Genomic DNA, 15206 nt, shown 5'->3' with positions numbered 1-15206 from the left:
AAGAGAAACAGACTTACAGATATCAAAACAAACTTACAGGGCTTCCCTGGTGGTGCAGTGGTTGAGAATCTGCCTGCTAATGCAGGGGACACAGGTTTGAGCCCTGATCTGGGAGGATCCCACATGCTGCGGAGCAACTAGGCCCGTGAGCCACAACTACTAAGCCTGCATGTGTGGAGCCTGTGCTCCGCAACAAGAGAGGCTGCGATAGTGATAGGCCCGCGCACCGCGATGAAGAGTGGCCCCCACTTGCCACAACTAGAGAAAGCCCTCGCACAGAAACGAAGACCCAACACAGCAAAAATTAATTAATTAATTAATAAACTCCTACCCCCAACATCTTCTTTAAAAAAAAACAAAAAAAACAAACTTACAGTTACCAAAAGGGAAACGTGGGGGAGAGGGATAAATCAGGAGCTTGGGATGAACACACACACACTACTATGTATGAGATAACCAACAAGGACCTACTGTATAGCACAGGGAACTCTGTTCAATATTCTGTGATAACCTATAAGAGAAAAGAATCTAAAAAAGAAAGAATATATGTATATGTATAACTGAATCACTTTGCTGTACACTTGAAACTAACACAATACTGTAAATCAACTATACTCCAATAAAATAAAAATATTAAAAAAAAAATCAAGAAGTCATACCATCTCCCTCTTCTGCTCAAAACTATCTTCTAACTCCCATCTCCCTCAGAGCAAACGTCAAAACCCTTCCAGCATCCTCCAGGCCTTACATGGTCTGGCTGTACCTCTGATCTCATCTCAATTAATCTCTGCTCCTGCCATACTGGCCTCCTCACTTTAACTGGGACACACAGACATGCTCCTGCCCTGGTGCATTTGCCTGGAGGTTCCCTCTGCCTGGAAAGAACCTCCTCCAGACATCCTCAGGGATAATTCCTCATGTCCTTCAAATCTTTCCTCCAAGGTCACCTTCCCAGTGAGGACCTCCCTGACCACCCTAGTAAAACACCCATTTTCCCTGTCCCCGTACTCACACTCTGGATCACCTTCTCCACTGCATCTTTTCCACTGTACGTATCCCCTTGTAACAGAACACTTTCCTTATTTACTATGCTGATGGCACATAGTCTGTCTCTTCCCACTAGAATACATGCTCCACAAGGCCAGCAATTTTTCTGTTTTTACTTCAATGTTTCCCAGATGCAAAATACTGTGTTATATATCTGGCACACAACTGTATCAGTTGAGTGAATGTTCAATGTAAAGCACCTCCCTATTCTAGAGACAGTATCTTTATTAATGTGACCTCAGGCCAAATGCTGTTTTGTGGCAGCTACAGAACAACATCTACTCACATTGACATCAGTGCTGCCGGTGTTTGTCTCACAAGTGCTGTTCTACCCTTCCCACCAACCAACCCTCCTCCGCACTGCCTCACACAAGTATATTTTTCTTTTCAGAAAACAATGACCTTTGACTTATGGGTCCTATTTTCCAACCAAATATAAACCTAAATTAGACTCTGCTTTACTTTTTTTTTTTTTCTTCTTTTTTTTGGCCACACAGGGTGTGGAACTTCCCTGACCAGGGATCAAACCCAAGCCCCCTGCAGTGGAAGAGCAGCATCTTAACTAACGGACCACCAGGGAAGTCCTAGACTCTGCTTTATAAATCCATGAGTTTGTACTGGAGCCAGCACTGGGATTACTAGAGCTAAGGGCAGGGAGAGTGGGTAGGCGAGCAGAGCAGAATTCCGACAGGAACTTACCTAAGACGAGACATTATGGTTTCCCGCCTTTCTGCTAATTCCAGAATCTGGATCCTTTGAGAAGGTTGGGGGAAATATGGAAAGAACAATCAAACCCTAGACAAAGGGCAAGAGCTGGATGAATCTGAAAATCCACCTCTGGACACCACAGACTCTCCTGTGTGCAGGGGCAGCCTTGGGCCTTGTGGGGACCACGACAGGCCAAACGACTCCTCCAGCTGTCAGAGGTGGGGGACACCCAGAGGAGAATAAAACACAAACTCAGGCAAGAACCTCTAAAGAAACAAAGAAACAACAAATAACACCCAAAAGATAGGGGCTGAGGACTGGACACAGGCCTGAGCCGAGGCTCACCTGGTGACTTCTTCTGAGATCACAGCTGCTGGTGGGACAAAGTTCTGAAGAGACAAGGACAAAAGAGCTGAGAAGATGTGACCAGGAGTGACCACCTCAAAGCCCAAGATGCAGTGAGCACGGAATGGGCACAGGCCGCGTCCACGCTCAGCTCCTCACAGCCTCCTCCTGTCCCACCTGCAGCAGACAGAGCACAGCAAGCACACGGATTCTGGAAGGTTCTCAGCGCTTCCATTTATTTCCTCTCTCAAACTTCAGGAATCCTCTCCTTATTATCCCATCAACCCCTCATGGCAGGAATTAGAAAAAACAAAATTCATATACAGATTTTATTCCCAACAGGCAAGTTAAGACATTATTATTCAGTGCACCACGAAGTTAAGACAGGGATGGAGGTGGCCCAGCCCTGCCTCTGCTGGAACAGGAACACAGGTCAGGGTGGGGAGGAGTCATGGTGGGCAGGGGTGGGCCAGTCTCCCCACTTCCTCACATTATGCTACCAGGAACACAGACACATTCAGATGCAGCTGCAGAAAGAGGAGTCACAGGATCTGAAGCCACATAGTGGGACCGTGCATCACTCAGTCCCCACGAGGCTGCTGCCTCACACTGTGAAAGAAAATAATCATGAACAAATTCAGGTCAGTCATGTAAGTGCTGACCTTCCCAACAGCCCCTCACATGCTCAAATGTCCCATTCAAAGCTCCCCACCACCCGGGGCATTTCCTCCGCCCCAACACCTCTCCCAGTCAGGCCCTCCAGGGTCTCACCTTTAGGATCCGTGAGAGACACATCAGAGCCCTGGGCACTGTCACTGCCTGGGGGAGAACAAAACCAGGACGTGGTCAGAACCCACAGGAGAGAAACTAGAGAAGGAACTTTAGGAGGGTGAGCCCCCCACCATGGCCTCTTGTCTGCACCCTCACAAGGGTCTCAGGAATCACAGCCCCTCCACACTTACTTGCAGCCTGAGCGTAGCTCCCTCCTTTTTCACCTGTAAGAAGAAAACCTCACGTGAGAGGCCAGGGAGAAGACTGAGCTGAGATCCTAGAGGAACCCCCTTGTCCTGGACTGCAGAGAATTTTCCGGAACTGTAACCAAAAATCCAGGACAGGATCAGGAACATGAAGAAAGGAGATATGGGGGGAGTGGACCAGCTGCCCTCCTGGGAGTCTGCCCTTAGCGGGACCTTCCCCCTCTGACCTTCAAGTGCTGAGAAACAGGCCCTCAACTGGAATTATGAAGGTGAAAAATCTGTCTTTCGTTTTCATATGTACTTTACGAAAGGTAAGTGTTAGCACTCAGCTCCATATTCCACATGTGTGTGTAGGGTACTTTCCAGTAATGAGGCAGGCAAACATCTACCTGGGCTTGAACCCCCCAGTGAGACAAGAAACCTCAGATCCCTCCCTCCCTTCCCTACCTGAGTGCTTCTTCCTCCAGATCACAGCTCCAGCCACCACGGCTCCAGTGACCACCAAGAGAACCAGGCCAACAATGAGGGCCATGATGGGGACGGTGGACTGAGGAGGTTCTGTGGAGGAAAGGGAAGGGGCCCTGACCTCAGGCCTGAATCCCGACCTTGCTGAACGTGTCCAGAAAGGCTCCTGCTTTATCTGAGAGGAAGCTCCACCCCACGTGTCCCTCCTTACCCCATCTCAGGGTGAGGGGCTCCTGGAGCCCCTCATGCTGCACATGGCACGTGTATCTCTGCTCCTCTCCAGAAGGCACCACCAGGGCCACCCACTTCTGGAAGGTTCCATCCCCTGAAGGCCTGGTCTCCACAAGCTCCATGTCCTGGGTCTGATCCTCCCCATCACGCTGCCAGGTCAGTGAGATCTCCTTAGGGTAGAAGCCCAGGGCCCAGCACCTCAGGGTGACCTCACGGTCAGAGATGGGGTGGTGGGTCACGTGTGTCTTTGGAGGGTCTGAGGAGGAAGAATCAGAAAACTCACACTTAGTGTTACCTTCATGGGCCACTGAAGCAGCATCATGTGACCATCCTGAGAATGAACAGCACAACAGGTTTGAAAAGAAGCAGCAAAAACACCAGACACCAGCCTGGACTCCGGGGTATGGGAAAATCTCCCAGTCCTTGTCAAGTTCTATGATAAGGATGAAAGCCAAGGTAGGAGGTTCCATGTAAAGGGGAGAATACAGAGCAATGGTCCTGACTTTGGTAGAGGCTGAATGACTCAGAAAAGCTGGAGCCAGGCCTCCTAAGATGTTCTCAGGCTGAGAACAGGCTTGAGAGAGAAAGTCATGGTTCACAAGATGGGGGTCAGGGTCAAAGGGCGCCGCTGGTCAGTTATTTCAGGGCTGGTTTCCTGTTTCTTCCCCAAAGAGACTGGATTCCTTCACTGTCTTTCAGAGAAGTGAGGCCACCGGCGAGTCACTGTCTTGCACAGAATATGAAAACCTGGGCGGATTCCTCCCTCTCCCGACAAGAAGTTGGGGCGGTGTTCCCACAGGGACCCCATTTCCTCCCCTTGTGGGAAGCCAGCTCCAGCCCGAGGGGAGACCAGGGAGGCTCCGTGGCCCCTCGTACCTGCGCGCTGCAGCGTGTCCTTCCCGGTCTCCAGGTATCTGAGGAGCGCCTCTACGCAGGCGCCCTCCAGGTAGGCTCTGTCGTGCTCCGCAGAACCGGCCTTCTCAAACTTGTTCTTGGAGATCTGAGCCGCCGCGTCGGCCGCGGTCCAGGAGCGCAGGTCCTCGTTCAGGGCGATGTAATCGGCGCCGTCGTAGGCTAACTGTCTGTACCCGCGGAGGAGGCGACCGTCCGGCCCCACGTCGCAGCCGTACACCTCCTGGAGGGTGTGAGACCCTGACCCCGCCCCGACCAGCCGCAGCGATTAAACCCAAACCGAAAATGAAACCGGGTAAAGTCCCGCCGTTTCCTCCCGAGTCGCGGGGCCGGGCGGGTCCCGCAATGTTGGGGTGACCCTCGGACCCGGAGACTCGGGGCGACGCCGGCCCGTCCCTGGGGATGGGGGTCGTGACCCGGACCCGGGCCCGCGTCGCTCACCGGCCTCGCTCTGGTTGTAGTAGCCGCGCAGGTTGTGCAGGTTCACTCGGTAAGTCTGTGCGGCGTCCTTGGAGATCCGCGTCTCCTCTTCCCAGTACTCCGGCCCCTCCTGCTCCACCCACGGCGCCCGCGGCTCCTTCCTCGGATTCGGGGCGTCGCTGTCGAACCACACGAACTGCGTGTCGTCCACGTAGCCGACGGCGATGAAGCGGGGCTCCCCGCGGCCGGGCCGGGACACCCCGGTGTGGAAATACCTCAGGGAGTGGGAACCTGGGGGCGGGGAGGGGCGAGATCCCGTCCGACCCTCCTCCCGGTGCGGGTCCCTGGGTCCGGGAGGCGGGAGGCGGAGAGGGGCTCGTGAAACGGAAAAGGTGTGGAGGTCGGAGAAGGGCCGGCACCTGGGGTGGGGGTGGGGAGAGAAAAGGGGGCGGGAAGCAAGGGAGGGACTGGCGGGGACCGGGGTGAGGGGGCGGGTCTGGACCGGGGGTGGGGGGGCGGAGGCGTAGCTCCTTCCCTGGGAGTCCTGACCCCCGACCCCCGGGGTCCCCTGGCTCCTCCCCGCAGAGGCCGTTCCCTCCCGACCCCGCACTCACCCGCCCAGGTCTCGGTCAGAGCCAGGGCCCCGGAGAGGAGCAGGAGGAGGGTTCGCGGTGGCATGACCCACCACCTCGGCGTCTGAGGAGAAACTGCGTGCGGCGGGTCGGTGGGGACTTATGACCGGGAACCGCGGGGACACCGATTGGCTTCTAGAAACCAGACATGCAATGGGAGTGAGGACTGGGGCGTCGTCATGAGTATCCAGTCAGGAGGGTTCGACACAGGCTGTGAGAGAGAAAGTAAAACTCAGGGGAGTTGAAGAATCCCCAACACTGAGCGTCCCCACCCCAGACACCGCCCTGAGAGAGACCCAGTGAGCCACACTCGAGTTCTGGCCCTGAGTTCTTGCCCTGATCCCGCTCCTCCTGCACCGAATGCTCTTCGTCACATTGTCTCTCTGAGTCCTGGCCCAGGGGCTGTCTGAGGAAACCAAGAAGCCATGCCCAGATTGGGCTCAGCCAGTTTTTCCTCCAGTGTTCTTTCGAAACCATCGTGGCTGAACAGGACCATCTGCCTCTCACCCCTTATCTCTCACCCCTTGGACTCTTCTAGAAGAAAACTCATCCGCCAGGGACCTTGATGCCAGAGAGTGAGGTCTCTCTGGGAATGGAGGTGGAGGAACAGGGGTTTTGTGCTTTAAACCTGGAGAAGTTGTGCCTGAAAACACCAGATAGAGATTCCCATATGGATCGGATAGTTTCCTCTGTGTTTGTTAACTATAGCGGGGAGCACAATCTTTATGATCCGCAAACATCAGGAATCTAATCTGTAAAACTGATTTTGGCCCTTACCAATACAGAAATGTGCCTAAATAGCACTGCCAATCATACTCACAAAGCTCCTAAATTTTACTTTCCCAAACCATGTGTCAGTGTCTCCTGTGTTGCTGTGTTTTAAAATTGTCTTCATTCCATATCCCTGAGTTTGTGTGAGTTGAAGAGGAGCAGAAAAATACCACCCCAAAATATACCATTCTGGCATACTGATTATTTTGAACTGAAGTTATGATGAAATAAAATTTATATTTTGGGGGCTTCCCTGGTGGCACAGTGGTTGAGAGTCCTCCTGCTGATGCAGGGGACATGGGTTCGTGCCCCGGTCCGGGAAGATCTCACATGCTGCGGAGCGGCTGTGCCCGTGAGCCATGGCCGCTGAGCCTGCGCGTCCGGAGCCTGTGCTCCGCGATGGGAGGGGCCACAGCAGTGAGAGGCCCGTGTACCGCAAAAAAAAAAAAAAAAAAAAAATTAAATATTCTTTCAGGATTTTAAAAATCAAATACTGGAGTATGGTATATACACTTTAACCATACTAGATAATGCTATTTTGAGTTCCAAAGTGCTAGTACCCAACAAAACATTGTAAATCAACTATACTTCAGTAAAAACATAAATTTTTTAAAAGTGCTAGTACCAACTTAAGCTTTTACCAGAAATGTGTAAGAGTTCATGGAGCTGATCTGTTTACTCTGAAAATGAAACAAATTCAGCTTGGGACTTCCCTGGTGGTCCAGTGGTTAAGCATGCACCTTCCAATGCAGGGGATGCCCGTTCAATCCCTGGCTGAGAACTAGGATCCCACGTGCCACAGGGCAACTGAGCGTGCTACAACTACTGAGCCTGCGCCACAACTAGAGAGCCCACACACTGCAACTACTGAGCCCTCACGCTCTGGAACCCACGTGCCACAACTAGTGAGAAGGCTGCGTGCCACAACAAAGAGCCCACATGCCACAACTAAGACACGACGCAGCCAGATAAATAAATATTTTTTTAAAAGAAACAAACTCAGCTTAAGGAAAGGAAATAGGAGTTGGAAGTCACTTACTTGTTTGCAGAATCACCCAGGCATTTTCTTTTCTTCCTTTATTTTACTTTTATTCCATATGCCTTGGCATTATAATTTTAGCATATACAGATAATGCTTCCTTTCAGTTTTCAGAATAACCACATAGTATTATTTTATATGTTTGAAACATCCGATAATAAGAATAAAGGAAGGAGAGGAGAGAAGGAAGAAAGCAAGGGGGAAGGAGAAAAGACAAAAGAAAACAAAAGTAAAGGAATGAAGAGGGAAAAAAAGGGGAAAAAAAAGAAGAGGAAGAGAGGAATTGGAAGTGAGAATAAATAACATTTTCAAGGTGAAAGGAGATAAAACAGATTTAGGCAATAACTATAGAGTAATAGAGACTTAAGAGAGCTTTGTTAGTTATCTACTGTTGTGTATCAAACTACTTCTAAACCTTAGCAGCTTAAAACAACAAACATCTATAGTTAGTCAGACAGAAAGACAAATATCATATGATATCACTTATATGTGGAATCTTAAGAAAATGATACAAATGAGCTTATTTACAAAACAGAAATAGACTCATGACATAGAAAACAAACTTCCGGTTATCAAAGGCAAAAGTGGGTGGGGGGAGATATAAATTAGGAGTTTGGGATTAACATATACACACTACTATATATAAAATAGGTAAACAATGATCTAATAGCACAAGGAATTATATTCAATATCTTGTAATAACCTGTAATAGAAAAGAATCTGAAAATATATATCAATATATATGTATTTACTGAATCACTTTGCTGTACACTTGAAACTAACACAGCATTATAACTTAACTACACTTCAATTTTTAAAAAACCAAACATCTATCACCTCAAAGAGATAATACGAAACAAGCGAAATGGAACAGATGCTGGTAGAAGTTGGATAAAGAGAAGGATTTTACAAGATGGAATAAGTAAATAGGTTGTTGGTATACAGATGGAAATTATTTTGTTAGTCCCAGTCCTCCAAGAAACAAATGCCAAAATAGGATTAAACTCAGCAGAATTTTATTAAACATCTGTCAGAGAATATGGAGAGGGAACCAGAAAAGATGAGAGAGCCAGCAGACCGAGATGCAACTCTGATCGCAAGTGATGAACAGAAGGAGAGCTTTCCTGGATTCTCCAAGACCATCAAAAACAATCTAAGTGAAGTTAAGCAAGGCCAGAGGGAGTCCTCAAGTCACAGTTGGTCATCAGAGGAGTCCCATGTCTCCCAGGAATGAGCCTCCCATAGTGTCCCTGCTGTGACCAGTTACTGTCTGGGAACAGCCCCGGGAAGCAGGGCCTCTGCACAAACGCTGTCATAGATTTCAGAGCACAGGAGCGTGGGTCCTGTGCCTTACCTGGGAGTGTGACCCAAACCTTCATACCTGATGGGTCTGGGCCTCTGGAAATCAAACACTTCTGTTACTGGACTTAATTACATCCCTCCCAACCAAATTCTTATGTTGAAGACCTAAAGACCAATGAGACTCTATTTGAAGATAGAGCCTTTAAGGAGGTAATTAAGACTAAACAAGATCATAAGGATGGAGCCCTAATATGATAGAACTGGTGTCTTTATAAGAAGAGCAAGAGGGCTTCCCTGGTGGCGCGATGGTTGAGAATCCGCCTGCCAGTGCAGGGCACATGGGTTCGAGCCCTGGTCCGGGAGGATCCCACGTGCCGCGGAGCAGCTGGGCCCGTGCGCCACAACTGCTGAGCCTGCGCTCTGGAGCCCATGAGCCACAACTACTGAGCCCACACGCTACAATTACTGAGGCCCACTTGCCTAGAGCCCGTGCTCTGCAGCAAGAGAGGCCACCGCGATGAGAAGCCCGCACACTGCAATGAGGAGTAGCCCCCGCATGCTGCAACTAGAGAAAGCCCGCGTGCAGCAACAAAGACCCAACGCAGCCAAAAATAAATAAATTAATTTAAAAAAAAAAAAGAAGAGCAAGAGACACCAGAGATAGCCTTTTTGTTTTTTCTTCTCTTCTTTTTTTGTTTTGGTGGGGGTGGTGGTTTGGCCATGCCGAGTGGCTTGTGGGATCTTAGTTCCCCGACCAGGGATCAAACCCGGGCCCTCGGCAGTGAAAGTATGGAGTCCTAATCACTGGACCACCAGGGAATTCCGTCTCTCCCTTTTTCAATTCCCCTGTGCTCACAGAGGAAAGGCTGTGAGGTCACTGTCTGCAAGCCAGGAAGAAAGGCCCCACCAGACACTAACCCTGCTGGCATCTTGATCTTGGACTTCCAGCCTCCAGAACTGTGAGCAAATTAATTTCTGTTTTTAAGTATCCCAGCCGATGGTATTCTGTCATGGCAGCTTGAGCAGCCTTTCTCAGGCTGGGTTGCTGCATTTGTCTGTTCAAATTACAGGGAACGTGAGAGAACCAGGAAGTGCCCAGTCTACCACCACTTCTGAATGGATTCCTCCTGCCCTCATTGTGTGGTAGTAGCTCCACCCCTTTCTGCAGATTAGGGTAAATTACTCCTTCCTCGAGAAGAGGGAACTCCTCTTCTTACCTGCTGGTCTCTGGGCACATGGAGTCCAAACTTCTCTGGAGGCAACAGTAATGTGTAGAGGCGTAGTTCCATGGTATCCTTGTGGTACACCTTATAAAAGTGCCCCTTTTGAGAACCAGGACCCCCAACCCTGTGGAGATGTGAAGGCAGGAAGTGTAAAATCCCCCCCGTGGGTGATTGAAAGTAATGGTAAATGGGGTGACACCTGTTTCCAAACCTTGGTCCTGAACCCACCTTATTTTCCTATTGAGAACATGGCACTATATAAAAGTCTCTGATTTAATAATACACTGCGTCCAGAAAGATGTATCCCCATCCCTTCAAGATGTTTCCTCAAAGATGGAGCTTTAGTTGCATCTTCAGAAGGCCTGTCCAGCATTCTGTGTGGCTGGCAGCCCCTGGGTGGTGCAAACTGTGATATGACCAGTGGATCTCATGGTCATGGCCCAGCCTGCACTTCCTTCACTGTGAAGTTGGCCCCTGGTCAGATACTCTGCTAAGAGCAATTCCAAGTCTGTGCATCAGGAATTTCAATGGCCACCACGTAGCGGTGCTGGCTAAAGTTCTGAGGACCGGAAAAGAAGATCCGTACACGGAATAGGTGTCTGTCCCAGTGAAGATGAACCTCTGGCCCTCCAAGGATGGAGGGGACAGAAAGCAAGTCAATTTGTCAATTAGCAGCTAGTTGGTCACTCAAGAGACAGTGCTATATCAGGGCCCGGTATTGGTCTCTAATGCTGACAAGTTGAACATTCAGGGGCAGGTGTCTGAATTCTAAAGTCAATGTTCACCCGCTCGATGTCCATGCCTCGGCCACAAGAATTCACTGTTGAAAATCTTTAAACTGTTGATACTAAGAAAGCCTTTGTGAGAAAGGAAAGCAGAAAAATGTTGAAAGTCCCTTCTTTTAATGGCCTCTTTTCCTCGCAAGGACACAAAACATCTTCCTCATCTCTGACTCACCTCTCCTCCTGGGGCATCCCACAGAGGATGGCAATGGCTGGGAAGTTTTGCTCCACTAGGAGGCGGACCAGGGCAATGCAACGCTGCACAGACCTCAAAAGGATCATTATGTGTTGGGGGAGGGGTGTGGCGGTGAGAATGAGGGGATGTGGGCTCCCAGGCAGGCTGCCTTAAACTCCTTGAGCTCAAAGCCACCCTCAGACATGGCCCTGTCCACCAAAGGGCCCAGGAGCCAGCCCCACACACAAGTGCACAGGCACTAGACTTAAGATTCCCAGGGCCCTGGACCCAGCTTCCCGAAACCCCTGGACCCAGCTCCACCCATCACTGGGCAGGCATCAGCCCCAGGACACTCTGGGCCCCAGCACTATCCACCAGCAAGTCGATACCAGCCTCGGAACCAGCCTCACATACCAATCAGCAGGCTCCAACACCAGAACCCACTAAACCTCAACCCCCCCCACCAGTGAACGGATACCACCCCCAGGACCACCACAGCCCCGAGGCTGACAGGGCAGGACCCAGCCCACCTACCAGCAGGGCGATGCCAGCCCCAGGTCCTGCTGGGCCTCAGTGTCATCCACCAGCAATACAACACCAGTTCTGGGATACCTGGGCCCAGCAGCCAGAGAACCCAGGTCCTGGCTCTGCCTGCCAGTGGGCCAGCACTAGCCCCAGGGCCCAGTTTCACCCACTGGTGAGTGGGCACCAGCCCTGGGATCATCTGGACCCCAACCCCACCCACCAACAGGTGGACACTGGCCCAGGGACCAACACAGCCCCGCAGCCTGCATTGTCAGGACCCAACCAACACACCAGCAGGCTGGCACCAGTCCCGGGACTTCCTAAGCCCCAGCCCTGCCCACCAGCAGGTCAACTCCTGCTCTGGGACACCTTGGGCCCATCAGCCTGCTGCCCTGAGATCCAGCCTCATCCACCAGCAAGTTGACACCAGCTTTGGGACCCCCAGGGTCCCGCAATCAGAGACCCCAGGACCCAGCTCCACCTCCCAGTGAGTGAGCACAAGTCCTGGGATCCCCCATGCCCCGGCCCCACCCACCAGCAGGCCAACACCAGCTTTGGGATACCTTAGACTCCTCAGCCAGCCACCCCAAGATTCAGCCCCACTCACCAGCAGACCAACACTAGATCCGGGAACCCGAACCCACAACCATACCCCCCCGAACCTGGATCTGCCCACCAGTGAGCCAGCTTTAGCCCCAGGACCCCCTGGGATCCCACACAAGCTACCTCATGACCCAGCCCTGCCAAACAGCAGCCATCAGCTTCTGCACAAGGCAAGCCCTGGCAATCAACCAGACCAGGGGCCAGCCATGCCTACTAGATGGTCCACAGTAGTAAGCCCACCACAACAGAAGGACTCACACAGCCCACATAGGGGACACCCCTAGAGCATATAGCTCTGGTGACCAGAGAGGAGTGTACAGCTGGGATGCATAATGTCTCCTACAAAAGGCCACTTTTCCAAGATCAGGAAATGTAACCAATCTATCAGATACATAGAAGCAAAAACAGCAAGTTAGCCAAAATGAGGCAACAAAGGAGACTAGAAATCAACTACAAGAAAAAATCTACAAGAAACACAAACACATGGAAGCTAAACAACATGTTAATGGATCACTGAAGAAATCAAAGGAGAAATTTAAAAATACCTAGAAACTACTGAAACAAAAACACAATGATCCAAAATCTATGGGACACACAGAACTGGAACAAATAATCCTAAAATTTATATGGACCACAAAAGACCCGAAACTGCCAAAGCAATCTTGAGAAAAAAGATCAAAGCTGGAAGTATCATGCTCCCTCATTTCAGATTATTCTGCAAAGCTACAGTAATCAAAACAGCATAGTACTGGCACAAATAAACTCACACATAATAAATAACACATAATAAACTCACACATCTAGTCAGTTAATCTACAACTAAGGAGGCAAGAATATACAATGGAAAAAAGACAGTCTCTTCAACAAGTGGTGATGGGAAAACTGACAGCTACATGTAAAAGAATGAGATTAGAAAATTTCCTCATACCATATATAAAAATAAACTCAAAATGGATTTAAGACCTAAATGTAAGACCTGAAACTATAAAAATCCTAGAAGAGAAGACAGGCAGAACACCCTCCGACATAAAATAGCAGCAATATTTTTTCAGATCTGTCTCCTAAGGCAAAGGAAACAAAACAAAAGCAAAAGTAACCATGTGGACCTAACTAAACTCTCATAAGCTCTTTTTTTTTTTTTTTTTTTTGGTCACGCCGAGTGGTGGCAGTGAAAGCAACGAGTCCTAACCACTGGACTGCCAGGGAATTCCCAAAACTCATAAGCTTTTTTTTTTTTTTTTTAATATTTATTTATCTATTTAGCTGCGCCATGTCTTAGTTGCGGCACGCCAGATCTTCAGTCTTCATTGTGGCATGCGGGATCTTTAGTTGAAGCATGCGGGATCTTTAGCTGCAGCATGCGAACACTTAGTTGCAGCATGTGGGATCTAGTTCCCCGACCAGGGATCGAACTCAGGCCCCCTGCATTGGGAACACAGAGTCTTAGCCACTGGACCACCAGAGAAGTCCCAAAACTCATAAGCTTTTATTAAAAATATTTACTTATTTATTTTTGGCTGCATTGGGTCTTCATTGCTATGTGAGGGCATTCTCTAGTTGTGGCGAGTGGGGGCTACTCTTCGTTGTGGTGCACGGGCTTCTCTTTGAGGTGGCTTCTCTTGTTGTGGAGCACGGACTCTAGGTGTGTGGGCTTCAGTAGTTGTGGTACATAGGCTCAGTAGTTGTAGTTCACGGGCTCTAGAGCCCAGGCTCAGTAGTAGTGGCACATGGGCTTAATTCCTCTGCAGCATGTGGGATCTTCCCAGACCAGGGCTCGAACCCATGTCCCCTGCATTGGCAGGCAGATTCTTAACCACTGCGGCACCAGGGAAGTCCAAAATTCATAAGCTTTTGCAGAGGAAATGAAACCATCAACAAAATAAAAAGACAAACTAACGAATGGGAGAAAATATTGATATGACCGATAAGGGGTTAATATATAAAACATAAACAGCTCATACAACTCAACATCAAAAAAACAAACAACCCAATTAAAAAATGGTCAGAAGACCTGCATAGACATTTTTCTAAAGAAGACATACAGATGGCCAACAGGCACATGAAAAGATGTTCAACACTGCTAATCATAAGAGAAATGCAAATCAAAACCATCATGAGCTATCACCTCATACCTGTCAAAATAACTATTATCAAAAAGTCAAGGGGGGCCTTCCCTGGTGGCGCAGTGGTTGAGAGTCCGCCTCAACATGGGTTCGTGCCCCGGTCCGGGAAGATCCCACATGCCGCAGAGGGGCTGCGCCTGTGAGCCATGGCCGCTGAGCCTCCGCGTCCGGAGCCTGTGCTCCGCAACGGGAGAGGCCACAACGGTGAGAGGCCCGCGTACCGCAAAAAAAAAAAAAAAAAAAGTCAAGGTCTTCCCTGGTGGCACAGTGGTTAAGAATCTGTCTGCCAATGTAGGGGACATGTGTTCGAGCCCTGGTCTGGGAAAATTCCACATGCCGCGGAGCAACTAGGCCCGTGAGCCACAACTACTGAGCCTGCGCGTTTGGAGCCTGTGCTCCGCAACAAGAGAGGCCACGATAATGAGAGGCCCGCGCACTACGATGAAGAGTGACCCCGCTTGCCGCAACTGGAGAAAGCCCTTGCACAGAAACGAAGACCCAACACAGCCAAAAATAAATAATTAAATAAATAATTAATTTTAAAAAAAAGTCAACAGGGCTTCCCTGGTGGCGCAGGGGCTAAGAATCTGCCTGCCAATGCAGGAGACACAGGTTCGTGCCCTGGTCAGGGAAGATTCCACATGCCGTGGAGCAACAAAGCCCATGCGCCACAACTACTGAGCCTGTGCTCTATAGCCTGTGCTCCGCAACAAGAGAAGCCACTGCAATGAGAAGCCCGCGCGCTGCAATGAAGAGTAGCCCCCCGCTCGCCACAACCAGAGAAAGCCCGCACGCAGCAACGAAGACCCAACGCAACCAAAAGTAAATAAACAAATAAATAAATGTTTTTTAAAAAGTCAATAGCTAATGTTAGTGAGGATGTGGAGAGAAGGGAACACTTGTATGCTGTTGATCGGAATGTAACT

The 15206-nt window shown here is 49.8% G+C and overlaps 1 protein-coding gene across 2 annotated transcripts; it reads right to left on the bottom strand.

Annotated features, from left to right (window-relative positions):
- Positions 1–2323: 2323 nt before the first annotated feature.
- Positions 2324–5801, bottom strand: LOC309967863 (BOLA class I histocompatibility antigen, alpha chain BL3-7-like). 2 transcript variants are annotated; one of them, XM_082848791.1, is made up of 8 exons: positions 5720–5801; positions 5127–5396; positions 4650–4925; positions 3754–4029; positions 3525–3635; positions 3063–3095; positions 2872–2915; positions 2324–2709 (listed from the first exon to the last, which is right to left on the bottom strand). In XM_082848791.1, the coding sequence occupies exons 1-8, from the start codon at positions 5781–5783 to the stop codon at positions 2587–2589; spliced, it is 1197 nt and encodes a 398-aa protein (XP_082704917.1). In that variant the 5' UTR covers positions 5784–5801; the 3' UTR covers positions 2324–2586. The 2 variants fall into 2 exon arrangements, with proteins under 2 accessions (XP_082704917.1, XP_082704918.1); XM_082848792.1 differs by having other exon boundaries at positions 2596–2709; positions 2872–2919.
- Positions 5802–15206: the final 9405 nt, after the last annotated feature.

Source organism: Leucopleurus acutus, assembly GCF_964270905.1.
Source record: "Leucopleurus acutus genome assembly, chromosome: 10".
NCBI lineage: Eukaryota > Metazoa > Chordata > Mammalia > Artiodactyla > Delphinidae > Leucopleurus > Leucopleurus acutus.
The sequence above is the reverse complement of the archived record's forward strand: the minus strand, read 5'-3'. Positions and strand labels throughout refer to the sequence as shown.